General features: G+C 43.3%; 1 protein-coding gene across 1 annotated transcript in view; it reads left to right on the top strand.

The window, feature by feature from the left end:
- The window catches only part of PRTFDC1 (phosphoribosyl transferase domain containing 1), a 77,974-nt gene that overhangs the window by 29,708 nt on the left and 25,605 nt on the right, over nucleotides 1-22,661 (top strand). The window contains exons 7-9 of the mRNA XM_073677526.1: nucleotides 3,408-3,490; nucleotides 9,603-9,646; nucleotides 17,861-17,937. Coding sequence (XP_073533627.1) covers nucleotides 3,408-3,490; nucleotides 9,603-9,646; nucleotides 17,861-17,937 — 204 coding nt within the window. The remainder of the gene's footprint in view (nucleotides 1-3,407; nucleotides 3,491-9,602; nucleotides 9,647-17,860; nucleotides 17,938-22,661) is intronic.

Here is a 22,661-nt window from a genome sequence, read left to right as displayed (position 1 = left end):
TTGTTTTATTTTTGTTTGTTTTCATGATATGGAAATATTTATTATTTTATAAAATGGTGTGCTATAAATTACATACCCTGTCAGTGTGATAAGTCAGTAGGTCCCTTATAGATGTCCAGTTGTCGGAGGCCACCATCTCTGGTGCCCCTTCTGCACTGTGCACGATCACTCTTGACGAGCTGCGATCCTATAAGGGAGCTCTGGGCACAGAAATGCCTTCAGGACATGTTCACACGTAGCGTTTTTGCTGTGTTCTTTCCGTGGTTATTTGGGGGGGAAAGTCTAATTGTTTTTAAATTTCATTCACACAGTGCATTTGTTTTTTTGTGTCTTTTGTGCTCGGGTGTAATATATATATGTATGTATGGATGGATGGATAGATATCGATAGATCTAGATATATATATAATCTATAAAAATGATATATATATAATATATTTATATTCTAATTTTTTTTTTTTTTTTTTTAATTGCAGCATAATTCTTTGAGAGTTTTTGCAGCTTTGTTTTTAAAAATGTAATAGAATTTCCCATTTTTTTCCCCTACTTCTTGTTTTCTCCTCCTTATTTTTTTGTTTTTCCTCTTCTTCTTTTTTTTGTTTTTCCTCTCCTTCTTCTTTTTTTTGTTTTTCCCCTCCTTCTTCTTTTTTTTGTTTTTCCTCTCCTTCTTCTTTTTTGTTTTTCCTCTCCTTCTTTTTTGTTTTTCCTCTCCTTCTTTTTTGTTTTTCCTCTCCTTCTTCTTTTTTTTGTTTTCACCTCCTTCTTCTTTTTTTTTTTGTTTTCCCCTCCTTCTTCTTTTTTTAAATCAATCAGTAGATGAGACCACCCAGTTGACTCAAAACTAAACAGACTTTTCCTGCAATCGTATATATGAATCTACTCAGCAAATCCTGCTTTGAACCACAGTGTAGGGAGACTGGGCAGAAAGTTCAAAATGACTGGTTATGTTATCACTTTCTGGCAGCCTGCAGCCACCAATGGGGGGAGCTGTTAACATGCTGATATTGACCTCAATGCCATGTACTAATTCCCCCCCTAGTGGTGACAGCAAGAATGTTAACAATTTGTTGCACATAAAAGTTGTTGTTTGTTTTTTTTTGACAGCTGCACAGATGTGAATAGTAGCCAATGCCATTCTTACTGTAAGCTTACATTATATTTCATGGCTTCTCGAACTCCTCACATGGAGCATAAACACTGCATTAGGCCAATTCACACATCAAAAGAGTTTCTCTGATTATTCGCTCCAGTAATATTTATTGTACTATAAAGATAATTGGGCTTGACATAACTGTGCAGAACTGTGGCCTCGCTCCCCATGATGCGAACATTTCCATATTAAATAATGATGTTAAAGCTCTTTGTCACCGGTAGAGCCAAGTGTAATATGTGTTACATAGAGAAAGCGCCTGGACTATCGGATCTTGATGTCTTCCCAAATTTGCTGTTTAAAACACCCCGTTATTTAAAAATTGGAAAATAAGAAGTTGCTTATTTTGGCTGTACTTCTGTATGTCTCTATCATAGTCAGCACTGTCCAGGCACGGCTGGGTATCGAAAGGTCCAGATGACCCTCCAATAGTCCCAGACTCTGACACAATTATGGATACCAGAGGTCCAACAGAAAACCATTTTATTTAGACATGAATTTGGAATCAATCACTGATTAGGATCGCCCACTGGACTCCTAAACATAGAATAAGCAGAGATGTAAATGAATAAATTCCAAATTATACTGCATATTTCCAACAAACCTATATATCAACCTACTCAGCTCCTCCTGCTCTGACAATTATGGACACTAAAGGTATTGTTATGGCTTGGTTTGGGGATTCGATCCGCTGACCTATTACCTTTTCTTACCTGTCCAAATGCTAATGGTTCTAATTGTCTTTGTTTTTGGACTGCTCCTCTCCAGGTGTTTTCCATTTTTCCGTTTTGGTCTGTCCTTTCACATTCTGGGTTGGGTTCTATATGTTCACCCTTCACTGCACTTCCCTGCTGGCTATACTTTTTGGTGGATGTGTGTTCAGGAATTCCAGCCCTTCAGCTAAGGTGTTTACCTTGTTTGGTAACACCAGTTGAATTCCTGCAGTGAGTCGGTTTGTTTCCTATACCAGTTCCTCTTCCTTTCATCTCTTTAGATTTTTGGGAGATTTTACTTGTTCCATTTACTTTTGGCTCTCCTTAGCTTTCCCTCTGTACCCTATATAAACCTGTTTTAATTTCCCGACCCTGTGTTTTGTATCTACCTTCACACTTTCCTCTTCTCTTGTTGGCAGTGTGTTGCGGCGTCCCCTTTGTTCCTCAGGAGGTACGAGAAACCACTAAATGGCCTTTTAGGAAGCCAGGTCCGAGGTAGTGTTTTTGAGTTGTGCGGCTAGGGTCTTTCTAGTCTGTACAGGGACCAGTTGGGTGTGCGTGCAGCTTCTCCCTGTAGTATAGGTAACAATTGTATTTGGAGATGACTTTGGAACCAATTGCTGATTAGGACCGCCTACCAGACTCCAAAACACAAAATTACCAGGGATGTAAATGAATAAATTCCAAATGATACTGAATTTTTTCCAACAAAACTATATATAAATCTACTCCGCTCCTGCTGCTCTGACAATTATGGACACCAGAAGACAACTGTATTTGGAATGGACTTTGTAACCAGTAACTGATTAGGACCGCCTATCGGACTCCTAAGAATAGAATAAGTGGGATTTTAAAAAAAATACAAATTATACAATGTTTTTTCTACCAAATCTGTATATCAATCTATTAAGCTCATCTAGCTTTATAAAATGCTGCCTGCAGATCCGACACTATGCTCTATGTGACTAGTTCCCTTTAACTAATGACATTGTTACTAGTGAGGGAAAATGGTATACCAGAGGTTTTCCGCCTTTTGGTGACAATTTTTATTTTTTTTAACTTAAATGCTTGTATTTGAGGCTAAAAAAATATAATTTTTGCAATTCGGTTTAATTAAATTTTGCACCATTTGGCTTTTATCAGCTCTTTGTTTCCTGAACATTAAAATTTGAGATGTCTGTTGTGATAAATCAGCTGAGAGGAGAAAAAAAATACAGATAAGAGTTACAAACTCTCCAATTGGACTGTCATGATGAGCTCACTGACAGATTCTCAGTTAGCTCATTCTGCAGATAGAAACAGACAATGCAACACAGGGGTTATAGGAGGCAAATGGTGCAAAGTTTATAATGAAACCCGACTACAGCAATGTTTTTTGCCAAAAATGCATGCATTTAAATAAGAAAAAAAGCTACACAAAGGTGAACAACCCTTTAACAACTAGATTTATTTTCTGTGTATTGCCCTTTTGTCTGTGACCTTTCACTCCTGACTTTCCAGCTATAGGGATTCTGGATAGTTACCCTGTGTCTTTATAATTTGCAGGATGTTATAGGAACCGGAAGAACAATGGAAGTTCTTCTAAGTCATCTGGAAAAGTACAATCCAAAAATGGTGAAAGTGGCAAGGTTGGTATCTATCTATGCGTTGCTAAATCAAAGTTAAAGAGACTGGCCTCAATAGCTGGGTGATGTGCGGGACAGGACCTTTTTAGGGGCTAGGGTTGCCCACCTTTGGTGACATTTTTTTCCCTTAAATGCATATATTTTTCTCTAAAAAAAAACATTTTTGTAATTTTAAAACTTTTGCACTGTTTGCCATCTATAGGCTCTGTGCTGTTCTGACTTGCTGGCTGTAGAATGTGTTAACTGAGAATCCATCAGTGAGCTCATTTTGACAGTCTGAGAGATTTTCTAATGCTCTTTCAGTCATTTTAGCTCCTTTCAGTTGATTTATGACCAGAGACCACATCAAAGTTCAATGTACAGGGAAGCGAGGAGCAAAACAGTTTGAAATTTATTTCTTTTTTTTAATGGAACCAACTTACAAAATTTATTTTTAAACCCAAATGCATGTGACGTGCCCCCTGGGCAGTGGGGTACTCGGTAGCCGGGCCGGTCGGTGCTGGGGATGTCACGGTGGCAGTGACCCGGTCTGTGACCCAGGACGGTCAATTGGAGGGAAAGTAAAAGGGGAATAGTTTTTATAGATAATGTTCGTGACGCCACCTGTGGTATGCGGCTATATGGGGCCGCCGCTGCGGTGCAGATCCTCTGCAGCTGATGGTGGCGCAGCAGAGTTGGTTCAGCTCTCCACAGGCAGAGCTTAGCTCCAGGGCAGTAGATGGTGATTTTATGAGGGAGATGTTGTTGGTGCGGTGTAATGCAGGTGATGGCGCAGATAATAACCAGTCCACAACTTAATGGCGGTTTCCTCTTATCTTTACTTGCGGTTTGTTAATCAGATCGGGGCATGGATACTAGCTGGTAGTAGAGGTCCGGGCGGCCTGAAAGCAAGTTGGGGATCCACCTCGCCAGGTGAAGTTGTAGGCATTCCCTCTGCGCTAATCTCTTTGGCCCTGCTGCTTGTAGCTATGCTGCGGCCCTCATCCCTGAGTAAAACATCTTTTTCCTCACCCATATGGCAGGCAGCTCGGGCCTTCCTGGAGTGTCGCTCCCACGTGGCGGTTCTGGGCCCTATCGTGCTGCTGTGCCGCCAGGCGTCTGGTGGGGCCAGGAGACCTCTGCAGTCTCTTGCCCTCCGGATTCTGCTGCTGGGCTTTCAGTGCCCCACAACCTCGGACTCCGGTGTCCGGTTCCTTTGCGCTTCTCTCCTCTGGGGCGAGCTTGTACACAGCTCCCTTCCCCAGGTCCTTCCTCATCGCTGTCCTGTCTTCTAATCCTCTCAACTCACTCTTACTAACCCCGCCTCCAGATTCCAGTTGCTAAGAGGAGGAGCTCCCCTTCCTGGTCTGGAGCCAGGAAAGTGTTGTATGCTGGTAAACCTGATTAGGGGACCCCTCCTTGCTTCCAGGCATGGCATCACCCCTTGTGAGGGAGGCAATGCCACTGTGGCAACCGGATCCCTGGGGTTGCCACACATGCATTCAAATAAAATGTCCCCAGAAGTGAACAAACTCTAAACCTAGTCGACAAACATGTAAATAAAGCATGAAATATAGATGTGTATATACAGTTGTGCTCAAAAGTTTACATACCCCAGCATAATTTGTGCTTTCTTGGCCTTGTTTCAGAGAATATGAATGATAACAAAAAAACTTTTTCTCCACTCATGGTTATTGGTTGGGTGAAGCCATTTATTGTCAAACCACTTCTGTGTTTTCTCTTTTTATATTTTAATGCCAACCAAAACATCCAAATGACCCTGATCAAAAGTTCACATACCGCAGTTCTTAATAGCGTGTATTGCCCCCTCTAACATTAATGACAACTTAAAGTATTTTGTGGTAGTTGTGGATGAGGTTCTTTATTTTCTCAGATAGTAAAGCTGCCCATTCTTCTTGGCAAAAAGCCTCCAGTTCCTGTAAATTCCTGGGCTGTCTAGCATGAACTGCGCGCTTGAGATCTCCCCAGAGTGTCTCAATGATATTGAGGTCAGGAGACTGAGATGGCCACTCCAGAACCTTCACTTTGTTCTGCTGTAGCCAATGACAGGTCGACTTAGCCTTGTGTTTTGGATCGTTGTCATGTTGGAACGTCCAAGTACGTCCCATGCGCAGTTTCTGGGCTGATGAGTGCAAATTTGCCTCCAGTATTTGTTGATAACGTGCTGCATTCATCTTTCCTTCAACTTTTACCAAGTTTCCTGTGCATTTGTAGCTCGCACATCCCCAAAATATCAGCAATCCACCTCTGTGCTTTACTGCAGGAATGGTGTTCCTTTCATCATAGGCCTTGTTGACCTCTCTTCAAATGTAACGTTTATGGTTGTGGCCAAAAAGTTCAATTTTGGTCTCATCACTCCAAATTACCTTGTTCCAGAAGTTTTGAGGCTTGTCTCTGTGCTGTTTGGCGCATTGTAGGCGAGATACTTTGTAGCATTTGCGCAGTAATGGCTTTCTTCTGGCAACTCGACCATGCAGCCCATTTTTCTTCAAGTGCCTCTTTATTGTGCATCTTGAAACAGCTACACCGCTAGTTTTCAGAGAGTCCTGAATTTCATCTGATGTTATTTGTTTTTTTTTCTTTGTGACGCGCCCCCTGGGCCGTGGGGTACTCGGTGCCGGGCCGGGACATGCTGGGGGAGATGTCACAGTGGCGGTGACCCGGTCCGTGACCCAGGGTGGTCAATAAAAGGGGTTATTGATAGGGGATTTATAGTGATTGTATAGAGTTTGTGACGCCACCTGTGGTATGCGGCTAGGGGAGCCGCCGCTGCGGAGCAGGTCCTCTGGAGCTGATGTTACTGCAGCAGGGATGGTGTGGCTCTCCACAGGTAGAGCTTAGCTCCAGGGCAGTGTAGACGTTATAGGTTATGCTGGGCGTTGTAGTGCAGGGGGTGATGGCGCAGGCAATAATCACAGAGACAGTGGGGTGCAGTCTTCCCAGTTTACTCACAGTTCTTAAGTCCCTCAGGTTACAGGTTCTGGACTACAACCTCCCACGTCGTGCTGCGCTTACTCAGGGAGGGGTTCAGTCCTCCGGAGTACTTAGCGGGACCCCCTTCTGTGTCCTTTCTCTGGCCGTCTCCCTGCACCTCATACCAAGTGTCCCAATCCGGTACCTGCGGGCCTTGTCCGGCGACGTCTGTTCCGTCCCCTGGGTCCTCTATGGCTACTTTCTTGGTGAGACTGATATGGACTGTTGGCTGCAGGACTTGAAATACTGCAGCCTCCGGTTTCTAGTTAAGACATAAAGTGCTCTGCTAGTTGAGGGACCGGTCCCCTTTGTGTGGCCTGACCCCTCCACCTCCTGGTAGATTTGGGCGTACGGGTGGCCTCCAGCACTACCCGTACCCCTGGGGTCCCTTCTTCCGTTCCTGAAGCCCTTCCTGCTCCCTCTCCTCTTTCCTCAGTCCTGGGCCTCTCCTCAGGCCCTCTGCCTGAGCAGAGCTCCTGCAGAGCCCTGTTCTACTCCTCTCACTGAAGACTGTTCTCACTGTTCACTGTTCTGATCTCTCTAAACAAGATGGCTTCTCTATTTATACCTTCCTTCCATGTGCTCCCCTAAGCTTCTTCCTCCACCCACACCCACTACATAGACCCTCCCCACAGCTAGGGACCTGGGACTGTGCTCTTCCTTAGGAGCAATCTCGTCCTACCCCCACTGTGGGTATGTGTTGGATGCCGGCGTTAGGGTCCCGAGCTGTACTCCTTCCTTACCTGAGAGTGAGATACCACACATCTGGATGAGATGCACTACCTCTGTGGCGACCGAACCCTCAGGGCCGCCACATTTGCATCCCGAACAATTTTCCTTGCAGTTGTAGCCGAAATTTTCGTTGGTCTACCTGACCGTAGTTTGGTTTTTACAGAGCCCCTGATTTTCCATTTGTTAATCACAGTTTGAACGCGGCTGACTGGCATTATCAATACCTTGGATATCTTTTTGTATCCCTTTCCTGTGTTATACAGTTCAACTACCTTTTCCCATAGATCCGTTGACAATTGTTTTGCTTTCCCCATGACTCACAATCCAGAAACGTCAGTGGCTGGATGAAAGATTAAAGAGTCTGCCTGGATCCCAGAAACTCACTCAGCTTTTATGCACACACACTGATTACAAGCAAACAGGGCACAGGTGAGGATGTTACCTTTAGTAGCCATTCAAACCCATTTGTGTCAAATTATGTGCATGTTATCAGGCCAAAATCACCAGGGTATGTGAACTTTTGATCAGGGTCATTTGGATGTTTTTGGTTGTCATTAAGATTTAAAAAGAGAAAACACAGTAGTTTGACAATAAATGGCTTCACCCAACCAATAACCATGAGTGGAGAAAAAGTTTTTTTTGTTATCATTCATATTCTCTGAAACAAGGTCAAGAAAGCAAGAATTCTGCCGGGGTATGTAAACTTTTGAGCACAATTGTACACACAATATGCAACAGCACGCTACAATTAAAGAGGTTGTCCACTACTCCTTCTCAATCCTTATGTTTCCCCTTTTTAAATAATAATAACACTTATACTCACCTTCTCAATAATACTTATACTCAATCTCCTGCTGATCAGTTGGTGTTTGACTGAAGCCACGCCATCTTAGCCAATGGGCAAGGCTTAGTATTTTTTTGTCCTACTGCAAAAATGGAAAAGGGGGGAGGCTCCTGCTGCAGCAATTTCTCTTGGAAGCATAAACAGGACAATGAGAAAAGAAGAGGGAGAATGGCCGAGCTCCTGAGACACAGCGAAGGTTTCTTTATATATTTCTCAGTTTTAATTATAATACGAGTCAAAAGGGATTCAATAAAGGAGGATATTAAGGGGGGGGTTGTGAATTTTCTACATTCAGTGCTCCTTTTAATGGTGAGTACAGAGTCTTGTTGGAAATGTTTCTTGGGGGGAAAAATATTTTGTCTCTGGAGCTAATTTTCATGTAAGAGCTTTGAAATATATTGTGTAACCGATTTGTCATTGCTGTGTAAGATGATGGATTTTTTTTTTTTAAATTTCAAAATAAAGAAGGCAGAAAATTATTTTTTTTCCCAATTGACTATATGAGAAGTTAAAAGGGCCAGGATTTTACCTCCCATCAGTGTAGTTCTGTCAAACATCAAAACCTTAGTTCCCTTAGAGATTGTAGAACTTCTCCTAGCTACCTTCATCCAGTACGTGAGACAATCGGTGACTGCTGGGGGTGTATTAAAGGGGTTGTCCACTATTTGGAAAGTCTTTTCTTAAATGAAACAGTGCGCCACTGAAAACAAAAGCAGTGCATGCTCCCCTCCCAGACCTGCACTGTTCCAGCAATGCCGGCACTGTGTCTGCCAGCGCTCGTGTGAAATTATTCATGTGAGCGCTGCGGCCAGTCAGCATCAGATCATACTCTGGCACTATTTTCAGTGGAGCCCTGCTTCTTTAAAAAGGGGATGTCCAAGTAGTGGACCAGCCCTTTAAATTATGCAGATACCTCGGTTGTTCATAATAGGATTAGAGGTCCCAAGATCTCTACTATTGGATCAAACTTTGGGAAGTGGATGAGGAAATCGGTTCAAGGTGAATTAAATTTGCCCCAAATTTCACACACAAATTGTAAATTTTCGGAATTTAAATTTTTCATGTAAATTTTACAAAATGGTAAATTCTACAAAATGGCGGCCAGACACAATTTTTCTGAAATGGATGGAGAAAAAAAAGATTAATACTCTTGCCACTGTTCACTCCCATCCGGTCCTCCGCTCCATCTGGCCACTTCTTTCTTCTGGCGCACGACATGCTCCTCAGGCACCTCCACTCTGCAGCACGGCTTCAGGCGCCGACACTGTGACAACACATGTTTCATATGTAACATTTGATTTGATAATAAGGAAATGCACATTAAATTTTCTGGCCAAATACGAGCAAGTTGCCAAAATCGAATTTCACTGGCAAAGGAAATAGAAAGGGAAAGACATTGACATTGGAACCACTACTGCAATATAAAAGCCAACGAGAACTATGGCTGCCAAAAGTCGTCCCTGTGGATGGAGAACATCTGTTTTGCATGTTTCTAGATTTCCTATGAATGGATGTGATTGGTTTTGTACATTATAATCAATTCTTCATTTTTTTTTTTCCTTCCAGTTTGTTGGTGAAGCGATCGCCCAATAATAAATACAGACCTGACTGTGAGTCATTGTAATATTTAATTTTATTGCACAAATTTTGTGGTTCTTCACTTTGCTGCAGTTTGGCACCCGTGGTTATAAGATTGATATACTTTGTTGTAGTAGCTCAGCAGGTTAATATTAGATCTTCTTTTTATTATAGTGCTCGGTCCTCCAGAGAGCCCACCCACCTCTCCCATTAGCTGTAGCCGAGAGCCATGAGCTCTGGAGGACCACCAATGTGGTGTGGTTCAGCCATGAACTGGTATCAAATAGGATTGAAGATAAAAGTCAAGAGGTTTTATTTGCAGTCCTATGCAAAATGATCATAATTTTGTCACGTGTTTATAAATAACTAACTGGGATTTGTCACATTGACAAACTCCGCTCTGTTACATTTGTACATCTGGTTCTTGTGATCAAAAGAAGTTTCTAAAAGTTCCAGTAAAAGTTTTAATTGCCAAGACAAAACAATGAAAAAAACGTGATGCAACCAATATTGAACATATCACTGTAGTGTTGATGTCCTTTTAAAATAAGAGTATTGATAACCTTAAAGGGATTGTCTGATCAAAACCGATAAGTCTGCAGTCACTCTGTGTGACTGTAGACTTACGCATATCCCCAGCACACGCGCTACAGGGATTCGCCTTTTTCAGACCCGGGACCAGAGTGTATGTATGAGTTATACATAATATAAACCAGAGAGACCATAGGTATTTTCAAAACCCCAAGATAACATAATTAAAACACCATATGTTGACTAAAAGAGATAAATGCTTTATTTATGTATTTTTTAAGAAATAACACATAGGTATAAATAACATGTGTGAAAGACATAACATGGGCATGTGAGGCAGCAGGGGGTAGATAGAGACACAGCTGGTATCAAATTCACATTGGACCTATAATAGGTCGCATAGTCCAACCCATACAATCCATTAATCACAGACAATGTGTGCAGAAAAAGTTAAATAACATAGATCAAGTGACCTATAACAAGTCACAGTATAAACAACCATCAGAGGTTTTTTTCAGCAACACGTAAAAAGTACAAACTGCACATGGAAAGGGTTAAGTAAGGCATACTTAGTGAAAGTAAACAGGTGACCAGCAGTGCCAGGGGAGGCCCCAACACGTGTTTCCGTACTTCCTCAGGGGGCTTGGTGAGGTGTGTGTGGATACAGGGCCTCTTATATACATGTGGGTCCCATGTGAAGCAATTAGTTACTGACCAATAGCGGCGCATGTCGCCGCATACCAGCAGACATTGGTGACAGCGGCGCGGTCTCAGGCGGCGTCCAGGAAGAGGGGAACTCCCCCACTGACGTCACATGTTCCGGGACGCCGCCCACTCGAGACCGCGTCGCGGCCACATGACCGCAGCATCCGGCGCATGCGCACAAGGTCGGACCACAGGAATCGCTCATGAGCACATAAGGAATAAATATGGAGCAGGACAGACTACTCAGCAACGGAGAAGGAGATACATCATATCGGTGGAGTGAAAAGTGTCACCCCATTCGCCCTGCACCAAAAGGTCATGCATATAATACATAACAGATGATGTTGCAATAAATGTCCATACTAAATAGGTGTCCATGTCCGCTCCTTATCCTTAAAGGGAAAGAGTTCTATTTAGATTCAACCAATTTGTCATCCAAAAACAATCAGGTTCTCTTCCAATGGTCAGATAGGGTTCCAGATATAGAGAGAGGCCGGGGGAGATAAAAGTGAGCTGAAAATAAAAATAAAAACACACACTTACTAAAAGACCCGGCCAGTGAGCGTGGCCTCGCTCTACATACACTTGTATGGAACGAAGCCACGCCCACTAGATGGGTCAATACAAGTGTACAGAGCGAGGCCACGGCCACCGGATGGGGGCATGTTTTTGCTATCTGAGAATCTAGAATCTGACAGGAGCATGATGTAGGGGCAAAGACCCTGATTCCATCAATATATCACTTATTAGGCTGCTTGGTGCGGTTTTGATAAAATCCTTGTTTTCTCTGCTGCAGGTCTAGCAGAGCTCTGAATGCAGAGCTGTGTATAACCCCGCCCACACCACTGATTGGCAGCTTTCTGTGTACACTGTCACTTGCCAATCAGTAGTGGGGGCGAGGTTACACAGATTAGCCTGACTGGCCTGCACATGACACCTAGTCTTGCAGTGATGATCTCCTGCTGATAAAACACTGATTGTATTGAAACAGCAGAACACTGCTGTGCAAATCACACATCCTTGGAATCAGGCTTTCTGCCCCTCAGATTAAATAGCAAAAACCTGCCGGGAAAATATCTTTTAGGCCGGCAATCCCTTTAATTGTTGCAGCAGTATTTCAGACATAGTGGAAAAATCTACCATAATTTCCTCCAGCAGATTTTACTCCAGATTTAACCACTTATGTCACATGTTAACTTTTCAGTGGATTTCATCTCTCTACATTGAAAATGGTGAAATCTGGTGGTAAAAAAAAAAATACAACTGCATGGCTGGTACCGTAATCAGTTGTGGATTTTCCTTTTTAAAAATATGTAAGGAAATTGTCTTGTGTGGACATCGCACATTACAGAATTTGCATTGGATTCCCCTCGCTTCGAGTTCTCTCTATGGCCAAGGAGCCTTGTGCCCATTTACACCACTCCTAGAAAAAGGTTATTCTGGCTCCACTCACTTTCACATTGGCTAGTGAGCATGGCTAATGACGTCACGTCTACCGATACCTATCGGGATACATGTGTGATTGGCAGGTATCGATCAACATGAAGTAACCAGCCCCACTTACCTCCGGATGCAGAATTGGCAGAGCCATAACGTCACTTGAAAGAAGCACTCCTCCTCCTCCCATCAATGTTTTTATACTCCTAATATATTGCAGCCATCATATTATATAGCACTGTGCACTTGCAATTGCTCATTTTGCCTTTCTACCCAGCTAATTCTTCTCTTTTCCATTAGGTCTATGACATCACGTGATTACAAAATGACTAGCTGAATCCTTCTAAGCTCTATGTAGAATCAGGAGGTCAATTTTCCTGCATTTATCATCCCCCTCTTCAACTCCTGACCCAGCTGCTCCCTCCTCCCCTCTGCCAGGGAATTTTGCATTGAAGTAGAATTGTAGTTCTAATGATGACTCATGCAGGGAAAATTTACTTCCGGCTTCTAGATAGAGTTTAGAAGGAATCATCTAGTCTGTTCTTAATCCTGTGATGTCATAGACCTAATCTAAAGAGAAGAATTATCTGGTTAGAAAGGTAAAGTGAGCAATTGTAAGTACACAGTGCTATATAATATGATGACTGCAATATATTAGGAGTATAAAACTTTGATAGGAGGAGGAGGAGTGCTTCTTTAAGGAAAGCAGCCCAGAAGCAAAAAGTACCATGAAGGTGCCACTATTTCTTTTAGCTATGGTTCCTCAGGTTTTGGCAACAGAAACGCAGCAAAACAAACCTGATACCTTTAGGTTTTTTTCTGCGTTTTTGCGCAGCTCTTTGACAAATCAGGAAAAAAAAAACAAGGTGCGTGGATGAGATTTCTGAAATCTCATAGACTTTGTTGAAATTGTAAAACACAGATGAAAATGTGCACAAAAAAGCCAGCAAAACACTGCAAAAATGCAACGTGTGAACGTAGCCTTAGAGTATATGCACACAAAGTCTTTTTGCTGAGTTTTCGGAGCACAAACTGAGCGGAATCTCTACCTTTTCAGGAGGAATTGGAGAGCTTCCGTTCACATTTTATTCCGAAAACTCTTATAAAATACCTCTATGTGCACTTTCCCTCATAGTCGGAACTATACGGTAATTTTTCTCCAGCTTCCCCCCCAGCACAGTAGCCAAGGTGATGGCTTATTATGCAAACACAAGGATGGACTTGCCCCTGTTCATAGAATTTGCCCCGGGGGCAGAGCTGTGTATCGCTGATAGTGGATTTATTCCTTGCTGCTGATCATTCAGCATTTTATCCAAGCTTTATTTTAAGCAAGGAGGGTAAACATATTCCAAGCGCAGTATTTTACAGATCCTATCAATATTTCCATAATAACAAAGCTTTGATGTTTGCAAAAGGAATGCAGAAATGTTACAACATTCTGCCGTCTGATAACAGAAATATCTAGTGAGATCCAGCTTTGATCACCATTTAGTTTAGATTTTATTTATATAGCGACGACATATTCTGCAGCAGAGTACAGAGGTCATCCACCTCCGTTCTTGTCACCATCTAAATTCCAACTTATTAGAATGTTTTGGGCTTCTTTTTAGTGTGGGAGGAAATGTAAGAACCTTGAGCAAACACAGGGAGAACGTACAAAGTCTATGCAGATTTGAGCTATGTTCACACGCTGCGTTTTTGGAGAAGAAAAAACGCAGATAAAGCATGTAAAACCCATTTATTTTTGCGATTTGTTTTTTCCATGTGTGTTATTTGCAGGGGATTTTAGGGTGTATTTACATGGGTAATATATGAAGCGAATTTTAGGCATTGCAGATTTTGCTTCTACGGATTCACTGGAGATTTCCACCTCCAGCAAAGTACTCTGTGCACAATTATTTGGCAATTTAGTATTTTTGATAAGTTTTATTCTTAAACCACAACAGTGCTGTCGACCAATCCAAGAGATTAATAAACCTGAATATTTAAGGAAGTAAAAGTGAGGTTGTGTCTTTCTTAGGAGAATATCTGTGTGTGCAGAATTATTGGGCAACTGAAAGAAAAACTTAAATTTTTCGATCTCAATTGTTTTCATCTGTTAACGTGAGAATAATAACCAAATAACTCAAAAATTAAATAAAAAAAAACTATATATATATATATCTCAGTTCCCTTCTTTTCAGTAAGTCATAACCTCCAAGAAGCGCCCATAAGTTCTCAATAGGGTTTAGGATCAGGTGAGGAAGGGGCTGTGTCATTATTCTTTCATCTTTAAGCCCATTACAGCCGAGCAGTGGAGACTTTGATGCTGTGATGGAGCAATGTGCTGCAGAAAATCAGGGTTTTCTTGAAAGATGCATATTTTTCCTGTACCATTGCTTGAAGAAAGTGTCTTCTAAAAACTGGCAGTAGGGTTTGGGAGTGGATTTTGAGTTAATCTTCAACCCCAAAAGTTCCAACTAGTTCATCCTTAATAATACCGGCCCATAGTAGCACCCCACCTCCACCTTGCTGGTTTCTGAGTCGCAGTGGAGATCTGTGCCCATTTCTGATCCAACCACGGGTCCATCTATCTGGTCCATCGAGAGTCACTGTCATCTTCTCAGTCCATAAAACCTTTGTCTTCAGATATTTCTTGGTCCAGTCATGATGTTTCTCTTCTGTGTCTTGCTCAGTGGTGGTTGGGCTCAACCTCCTTACCTCAGCCATGTCTCTGAGCACTGAACACCTTGTACTTCTGTGTCTTGCTCAGAGGTGGTCGGGTTCAGCCTCCTCACCTCGGCCATGTCTCTGAGCACTGAACACCTTGTACTTCTGTGTCTTGCTCAGAGGTGGTCGGGTTCAGCCTCCTCACCTTGGCCGTGTCTCTGAGCACTGAACACCTTGTACTTCTGTGTCTTGCTCAGAGGTGGTCGGGTTCAGCCTCCTCACCTCGGCCATGTCTCTGAGCGCTGAACGCCTTGTACTTCTGGGCCTCCAGGGAGGTTGTAGTTCTGGAATATGACAGCACTGGAGGATAATGGCTTCCTGGGCGCTTCATGCCAGATCCTTCTCAAATCTTTGCCCGTTAATCTGCGTCTTTTCTATCAACGTGTTTTTTTGTGACCCTGTTGACTATTTGCAACAAAACTTTTGATGGTTCTGTGATTGTGCCCCAATATCTTAGTAATTTCAAGACTGCTGCATCCCCTGTAAGACTTTTGCAACAATTTTTTGACTTTCAGAATCAGATAAATCTCTTTTTTGTCCCATTTTGCCTGAGGGAAAAAAAAGGTGCCTAATAATTCTGTACATCTTGATAAAGGATGTTGTATCCTTAGGCCTCACCCTCCTCATTACACAAATACACATCACCTGATCTGCTTCATCCAATCAGTATTCACGATTATACAGCTCGAAGTTTAAAAATCTGCATAAAAAATGAGGATATGGTCAAAATACTCACTGCCTAATAATTGAGCACACTGTGTATATAAATCTAATCTTGTTAGTCGAGTGGTTTGTGTTCCCCAACGGAACCTTGTGGGCGTCTTCTTAAGGGTTACACCCCTTTGGCTAACAAGACAAGATTTATATTCAAGAAAGATGGGGCCATATCTCAGGAACGGAGAAGCGCAGGAACAAAAGAAAAACAACGCCGGATTCATGAGAACAGCGGCATTTACACCAGGTTAAAAAATTACATGTGGCAAGTGATAGGTCCTCTTTACATAAAATATGCTATAAATTGTGAAAAATTATTTGTACATTCATTGATTTCTACATTATATCTGTATCTTGGAAAGCTAATATGTCAGGAATACGGATCGTCTTGTCGTTAAGATTTCGACGTTGCCAATGATAAATCTCCCTTGAAATATATCGGTGCTTAAACATGGAGTTTGTATGTTCTCCCCGTGTTTGTGTGGGTTTCCTCCGGGTTCTCCGGTTTCCGCTCACACTGACATACTGAGTCCTACTGGGGACCATGAGTGATGAAAATTATTGTACAGCGCTGCGGGATATGTTGGCGCTATATAAGCAACAGAAAAATATAAATAAACCTAGAAAAAGGGAATCTACTGCTCATTACATAGGCAGATTTACCATTTAAGTGACTGGGATAGCTGGGTGATGTCACATATGAGACCATGCTGTATAATTCTTGATCCTATGAATGTCCACTAACTAAAGATGCCAAAGGTGACAAATCGAAAATTTGTTTGATCCTTGAAAACAAAAAATGTCTTCACCTTCATGTGGTTAATGCCACCTAAACTGGCATTTTTTATCACTTTGACCACAAGGAGGCACTGTTCTGTGGAAGTTGATAGATGATATTCTTTACCCTTTCTTATTCCAGCCAAGAAAGTGGTGACCACAATATTATTGATAACAAAAAGTGCTGAAAATGTTAAAACAATTCCGGTCAAGGTGTTTGGCCTCATTCACACGTCTGTGTTTTTTTTCACGCGCGAGAAAAATTGACCAAGTTTTATCAGTGTGGTCTAAGACTGCACTTGGATACTGTCCGATTTTTTTTTTTTAAATTTTTTTTATGGACCCATAAACTTGCATCATCGATTCTAATCCGATATTCAGATCAAAATCAGACATGTCTCTGTGATTTTGCATAGACCCCTCGGTCTGAGGAAGAATCGGACATGTGAATGGCCCCATAAACTATCACAGGTGCGACTCCTATCCGTGAAAAACACAGATAAAACTGACGTCTGAATGAGGCCTTAAGTGTACAGTATTTCTTACCATGTAAATAGGATGTGAGGAGAGCACCAATTTCCTAATAAACTACATCATCCTCTGTCCTTCTATTTACTAAATTCTGATGCCACAATATGAGTATTTGTCGAAAAAAAAGGATAGTGGTTGGAGATAATGGAAAAATTTGGGTATTTTTTGCCCTAAAATCTCCATGAATTCTACTTCCAACATAGTTACAGACAACTAATAGCTCATCGTGCCTTTTATACTGGGAAGAAATGACTTGTACTTATGTCGCATCGTGCAGCAAGTTTACTTAAAAGGAATATGTCATCAGGTTTTTGCTACCTCCTCTGAGAGCAGCATGATGTAGGAAAAAAGACCCTGAATCCAACAATGTATTACTTAGTTTACTGGATGCAGCAGTTCTGACACAGAGTTTTTAGATTTAGCATGCAGCAGAGTTGAGAAAGCAAACCCCGCCCACACAACAGCTAACCCCGCCCACACCAGGCTCTCTATGTACATTGTATATTGACAGTGAGCTGCTTATCAAACAAGAGGTGTGGTTGGTCTAGCAAGCTCATGCCAGCTAGTCAGGGCAATGATAATCACCAGGTGATAAAACCTTAATTATAAGTAAACAACACCACACAGTTTGATAAGTGACACATCCCTGAATTCTGTGTTTCAGCCTCTATCTCCTGCTTTCTTCAGATTATATCTAAAACCTGCACAGTTTCCCTTTAATCTCTGATATGTTATCATACTGATCTATGCCAACAAACTCAGCTCTGCTTCATCTGTAATACTGTTTCTATGTTAAATATTTCAATCTACCATTTACATAATTTATTTTTCCTTTCTTATAGATATTGGATTTGAAATTCCCAATATTTTTGTGGTTGGTTATGCGCTAGACTACAATGAACACTTCCGTGACCTTCACGTAAGTGATCTTCACAGTCATTGAGTCCTGAAATAATCTGTTTACTGATCAAAGCACTGAAACTAAAAATAAAAGGGATAAAGATGAGATAAAAGGCAATTTAAATTTTTTTTTTCCAGAAACGCCACCATTTTTAAATAAGGACTCTAAATTTGCTACTTATCTCCACTTAATGGATTAATCCAATCGTCTGCCTGCAGAAGCGCACCACTCCCCAGCCTCCCGACTTCCTGATTGCTGGGGAGTGAGTGCTCCTGAATGATTGACAGTTCAGGACAGCAGCATTGTTGCACAGCTGACCTGACGCGTGCGCTCCCTCTGCAGCATGGGAGAAGTGCAGTGGGGCTGAAACTAGCCAGGATTAGGAACTAGAAATGCGTTCCAGTGATACAGCCAGCTTCAGAGCAGCACTTACAAGCTCTATAAGAAAAAGCTTGAAAACTCTGCACATGTTCGGCCACTTCTGTTAGACAGCAGCGATGACCGGTTTCCTTTTACAATAGGCAGTAAACAGAAAAAAAATCATTCGTCAACATGACAAAATTTTAATAATCAAATTTCAAAGTAGTTTGTTTTTACTAGTATTTAGCAAATATGCCATGTCATGTTAGAAAATGAGAATAACCCCTCTCATTTCAGACATAGGCTTGGACTGGCCCACAGCAGAACAGGAGAATCCTCTGGTAGGCTGCCCCTGTGAAGGAGTACTAATGAGTAGTGCTATTACACTTGATTCAAAATTTGCTGAAAAAGTTATAATCTAATCATTAATTAAATAAGCTAGCCTAATATTATATAGAAGCAAAAGTAAATATGTGTCCTAGTGTCAGGTTATTTTTGCATGCAGCTGAACAGTGGGCCAAAAGAATCAATGTTAGTGGTGGGCCTTTGGCAACCCAGTTCGACATTGGGTATGCCACAAATATCTGAAGGATGTAGGTTCCATCTCACTAATTTTGAATGGAGGTCCCAGGCCACAAATAGTGAAGAACCCAAGCATGCGAAACTTAATCCCTTCACTTTTATGAAAGTTTCAAAAATAGCTGAGCTCTGTTATTTTTTGAACTCTAGTGACTTGGCCTCTCATGATATCATGATATCACAGGGTATAGTGAGCTCCAGAGATAGTGTTGAGCCACCCCCGTAGTGTTCGAGTTCGGTTCGTCGAACACCCGTGTGTTCGCCGAACAGTTCGTCGAACTGTTCGTCGAACACCTTCGAACACCGTTAAAACCAATGGCAGGCAAACAAAAACACATAGAAACCACCTTCAAAGGTGTCCAAAAGCTGACAAACTGCTCAGAAGACACAACTAACACATGGAAAAGTGACAAGTACATATAGTCATGCGAAAAGAAAAGAGGTGGAGGAGTAAAAGGAGGGGGAGACACAGATATAGGCATGTCATGCCCTTCTAAAATCCAAAAAGTGAGAAGCCGAGACGGCCAGTCCGCTCCTGCCCGTGCCACCTCCGTGTCGCCGGGTTTGTGCCAGAGCCGCGGTGAACCCTGACGGCCAGCCCCCCTCTCCCAATACTGGTGCCTGTCCGCTGGTGGGTCGAGAGAGCCCCCCTGTGGTGGAGGCAGCTCTAAGCTTTTTAATTTAAATTGTCCCTCTAATTTGAATGAATACACTTTAAATCCATTTACAAGGATCTATTGGAGGGCAAGTCTCATGCCAGCAGCCGCGTAATTCCAGCTCCAGTAGCGTCCACTAAAGCTGCTGCAGTTAAAAAGCTTTTATAAGGATCGAGCTCGGCTGTCCACCGCAAGGCATCCTAGTGCCAGTCCCAGCCCCTATGCCTTGGGGTGCCTCCTGATGCTCTTCACTAAGTATCCCATGGTCCCGAAGCATTTCCTTTGAAAAAATTAAGTGTCCAAACTACAGGTGGTGTAGCTTGCTTAACAGCCGGGATAATCCGCTGACTAGCAGACACTGCTACTAGGCACAAAGTATTTCCTGGGCTAGATGCAGTTAAAAATTTGTAAGTAGATACTCTCGTTGGATGCTGAGAAAGCATTCCATAGAGTCTCCTGGCACGCCATATATGATTCTCTTAAAAAGCTTGGGGTAGGGGTCTAGGGGACCCTTTTATAGCCAAAATCACGGCCCTGTATCACAATACGTCACCTAGGCTGAAGATAAATGGAACTGTAGCACCGAGGGCTCGGTTGCTACAGACGTATTGCACCTCACCCAGAGGTGTGATATCTCACTCTCAGATAAGGATGGAGTGTGGATCAGGACCCGACACCTGCATGCATTACACCACATTGCCGTGGGGCAGGGCGACCAATATGCCCCTGAGATGGGCACGACAGTCCCTGTCCCTGGCTGGAGTGGGGGGAGGGAACACTGAGGAAGGGGAACCCTGCAGTGCAGGAGCAGGGAGGAAGCAGTTCCTGGGTGCATTGAGAAGGGAGTATAAAAGGTGGGCACCATCTTAGTTCAGTGCAGAGAAGTCTGAGCAGAAGTGGCAGGGAGCAGGGGCTCTGCATGAGCTCTGCTCCGGAGGCGGGCCTAGTAACAGAGGCCCAGGCCTGCAAGAGGGAGAAGGAAGGAAGAGGAGCGGAGAAGGCTCCAGGAACGAGGAATGAAGGGATCCCAGGGGTGCGGACGGGCGAGTCGCCACCGCACGCCCGAATCCACCTGCGTGGAGGGGTCAGGCCAAAGGGGGAGACCGGTCCCCGAACTAGTGGAGGCAGGAAACGACCCTCAGCTAGAAACCGGAGGCTCTGACATTTTATGTGGCGCAGCCCCTTGCTCCACCCGCTAGGAAGGCACCACATAGGGTCAGGGAAACTGGCGCCAAGTTTACCAAGAGGAGGCCCGAGGCAGCCGGACAGAAGTGTTGGTAAGAAAGGCCAGACAAAGGACACACAAAGGGGGTCCTGTGAAGCGCTCCAAAGTTATCTGGGAGTTGTCTGAGCCCCTCACCTGGTGAGCACAGTACGACGTGGGCAGCCGTTACCTGCAGACGTGGTCTGGATAATAAGAACTGTGAGTAAAGGCCCTGAACTGCATCACTGACTCCGTGTCGTTACTGCTGCTGCCCTGCACCATCACCCCCATCCTCCGCATACACTGCCCTGAGGCTATACTCCTCCCGTGGGGAGTTATGCTACGCTCTGCTGCACCCACAACACCAGCCTTAGCGGTCTGCCCTGTAGCGGCGGTTCACTCTGACCGCAATCCACGGGTGGCGTAGTCGGACATTTAAACATCAAAACCACATAAATAGTTCCGCCACTGGTTTGACCGCCCTGAGCCACGGAACCGGATCGCCGCCACGAAGACTACAACCACCAGCATCCACCAAAAAGGGTCCGGCTCCGGGTGTCCCAAGGCCCAGGGGGTGCGTCAGAACATTTTCATCACCTTTCACAATCATCAATGGGACAAGGCAGGGATGTCCTCTGTCCCCTCTCTTATACATCCTAGTGACGGAGCACCTGCTCTCATCAATTCGCCATAACCCCAATATTAGGTGGATTGAGGTGGGAGGCACCGAGTACAAGTGCTCTCTATTTGCTGATGATGTCCTAGTATATATCACTCAATCACATATATCCATCCCTGCTGTTATGGCTGAAATAGATCACTTTGTTACATGGTAAAATTTTAAAATCAATGCAGCGAAGTCTGAGGCCCTCGATGTCTCCCTCCCTAAATCCATATAGGATTCCATCCAGTCCAACTTTCCCTTTGCCTGGCCCTCACAGGGTATCAAATACTTAGGAATTCCTATTCATAGAGACCTCTCCCATCTATGTTATCTTAATTTTGGGCCCTTTATTGAACAATTCCATACAGACCACGGTTGGCAAGTTAGAACTGTAAGATTCACTACGTGAACCACTGGTGTTTTGTGGAAAAGCACATGTACACCGCGTTCCAAATTATTATGCAAAAAGTGTTTAGGAGTGATAAGGGAAGAATTTGTTTGTCAGTTAAACTCATTGATGGTGATGTGTGTCAGGGCTCTTTATATCACTGTAAGCAATTGCAGACACCTGTGCTAATTAGTTTGGCAGGTGTGTCCAATGAAAGGCAAGACTACTTAAGAAGGCTCTCTCACATTATTAAGCAGCCTACATTTTCTGCCAAAATGGGAAAGAAAAAGGATGTGTCGGCTGCTGAGAAGCAACAAATTGTGGAGTGTTTAGGTCAAGGCATGACTACAATCAACATTGTGCGATGATCAGGATGAAGTGTCTTGGCAATCAAGAAGTATGTAGCTGATTCACAGTACACACGTGTGCGTGCTGATAAGGGCAAATTGAGGACTCTTTCCTACAGGCAATTACGTCAGGTTGAAAGAGCAGTGGCAAAAAAGCCTTGTCATAGCAGCAGACAAGTTTTTGAAGCTGCTTGTGCCTCCAACGTCCCCCGAACAACAAGATGCAGGGTCCTTCAGAGGTTTGCAGCTGTGCATACGCCATCCTGTCGACCTCCTCTATCCACTTCACACAAGCAGAAACGGCTCCAGTGGGCCAAACATTACATGAAGACTGATTTCAAAACTGTTTTGTTCACGGATGAGTGCCGTGCAGCGCTCGATGGTCCAGATGAATGGAGTGGAGGATGGCTGGTTGATGGACACCCCACGCAAACACGGCTACAGCGCCAACAAGGAGGAGGTGGAGTAATGTTTTGGGCTGGAATCATGGGGAGAGAGATTGTCGGCCCCTTTAGGATCCCTGAAGGCGCTAAAGATGAACTCC

This window comes from Phyllobates terribilis, unplaced genomic scaffold (genome assembly GCF_046119375.1).
Source record: "Phyllobates terribilis strain yellow unplaced genomic scaffold, ASM4611937v1 Scaffold_4__5_contigs__length_816908805, whole genome shotgun sequence".
Taxonomy (NCBI): Eukaryota; Metazoa; Chordata; class Amphibia; order Anura; family Dendrobatidae; genus Phyllobates; species Phyllobates terribilis.
This window is presented reverse-complemented; position numbering and strand designations above follow the sequence as displayed.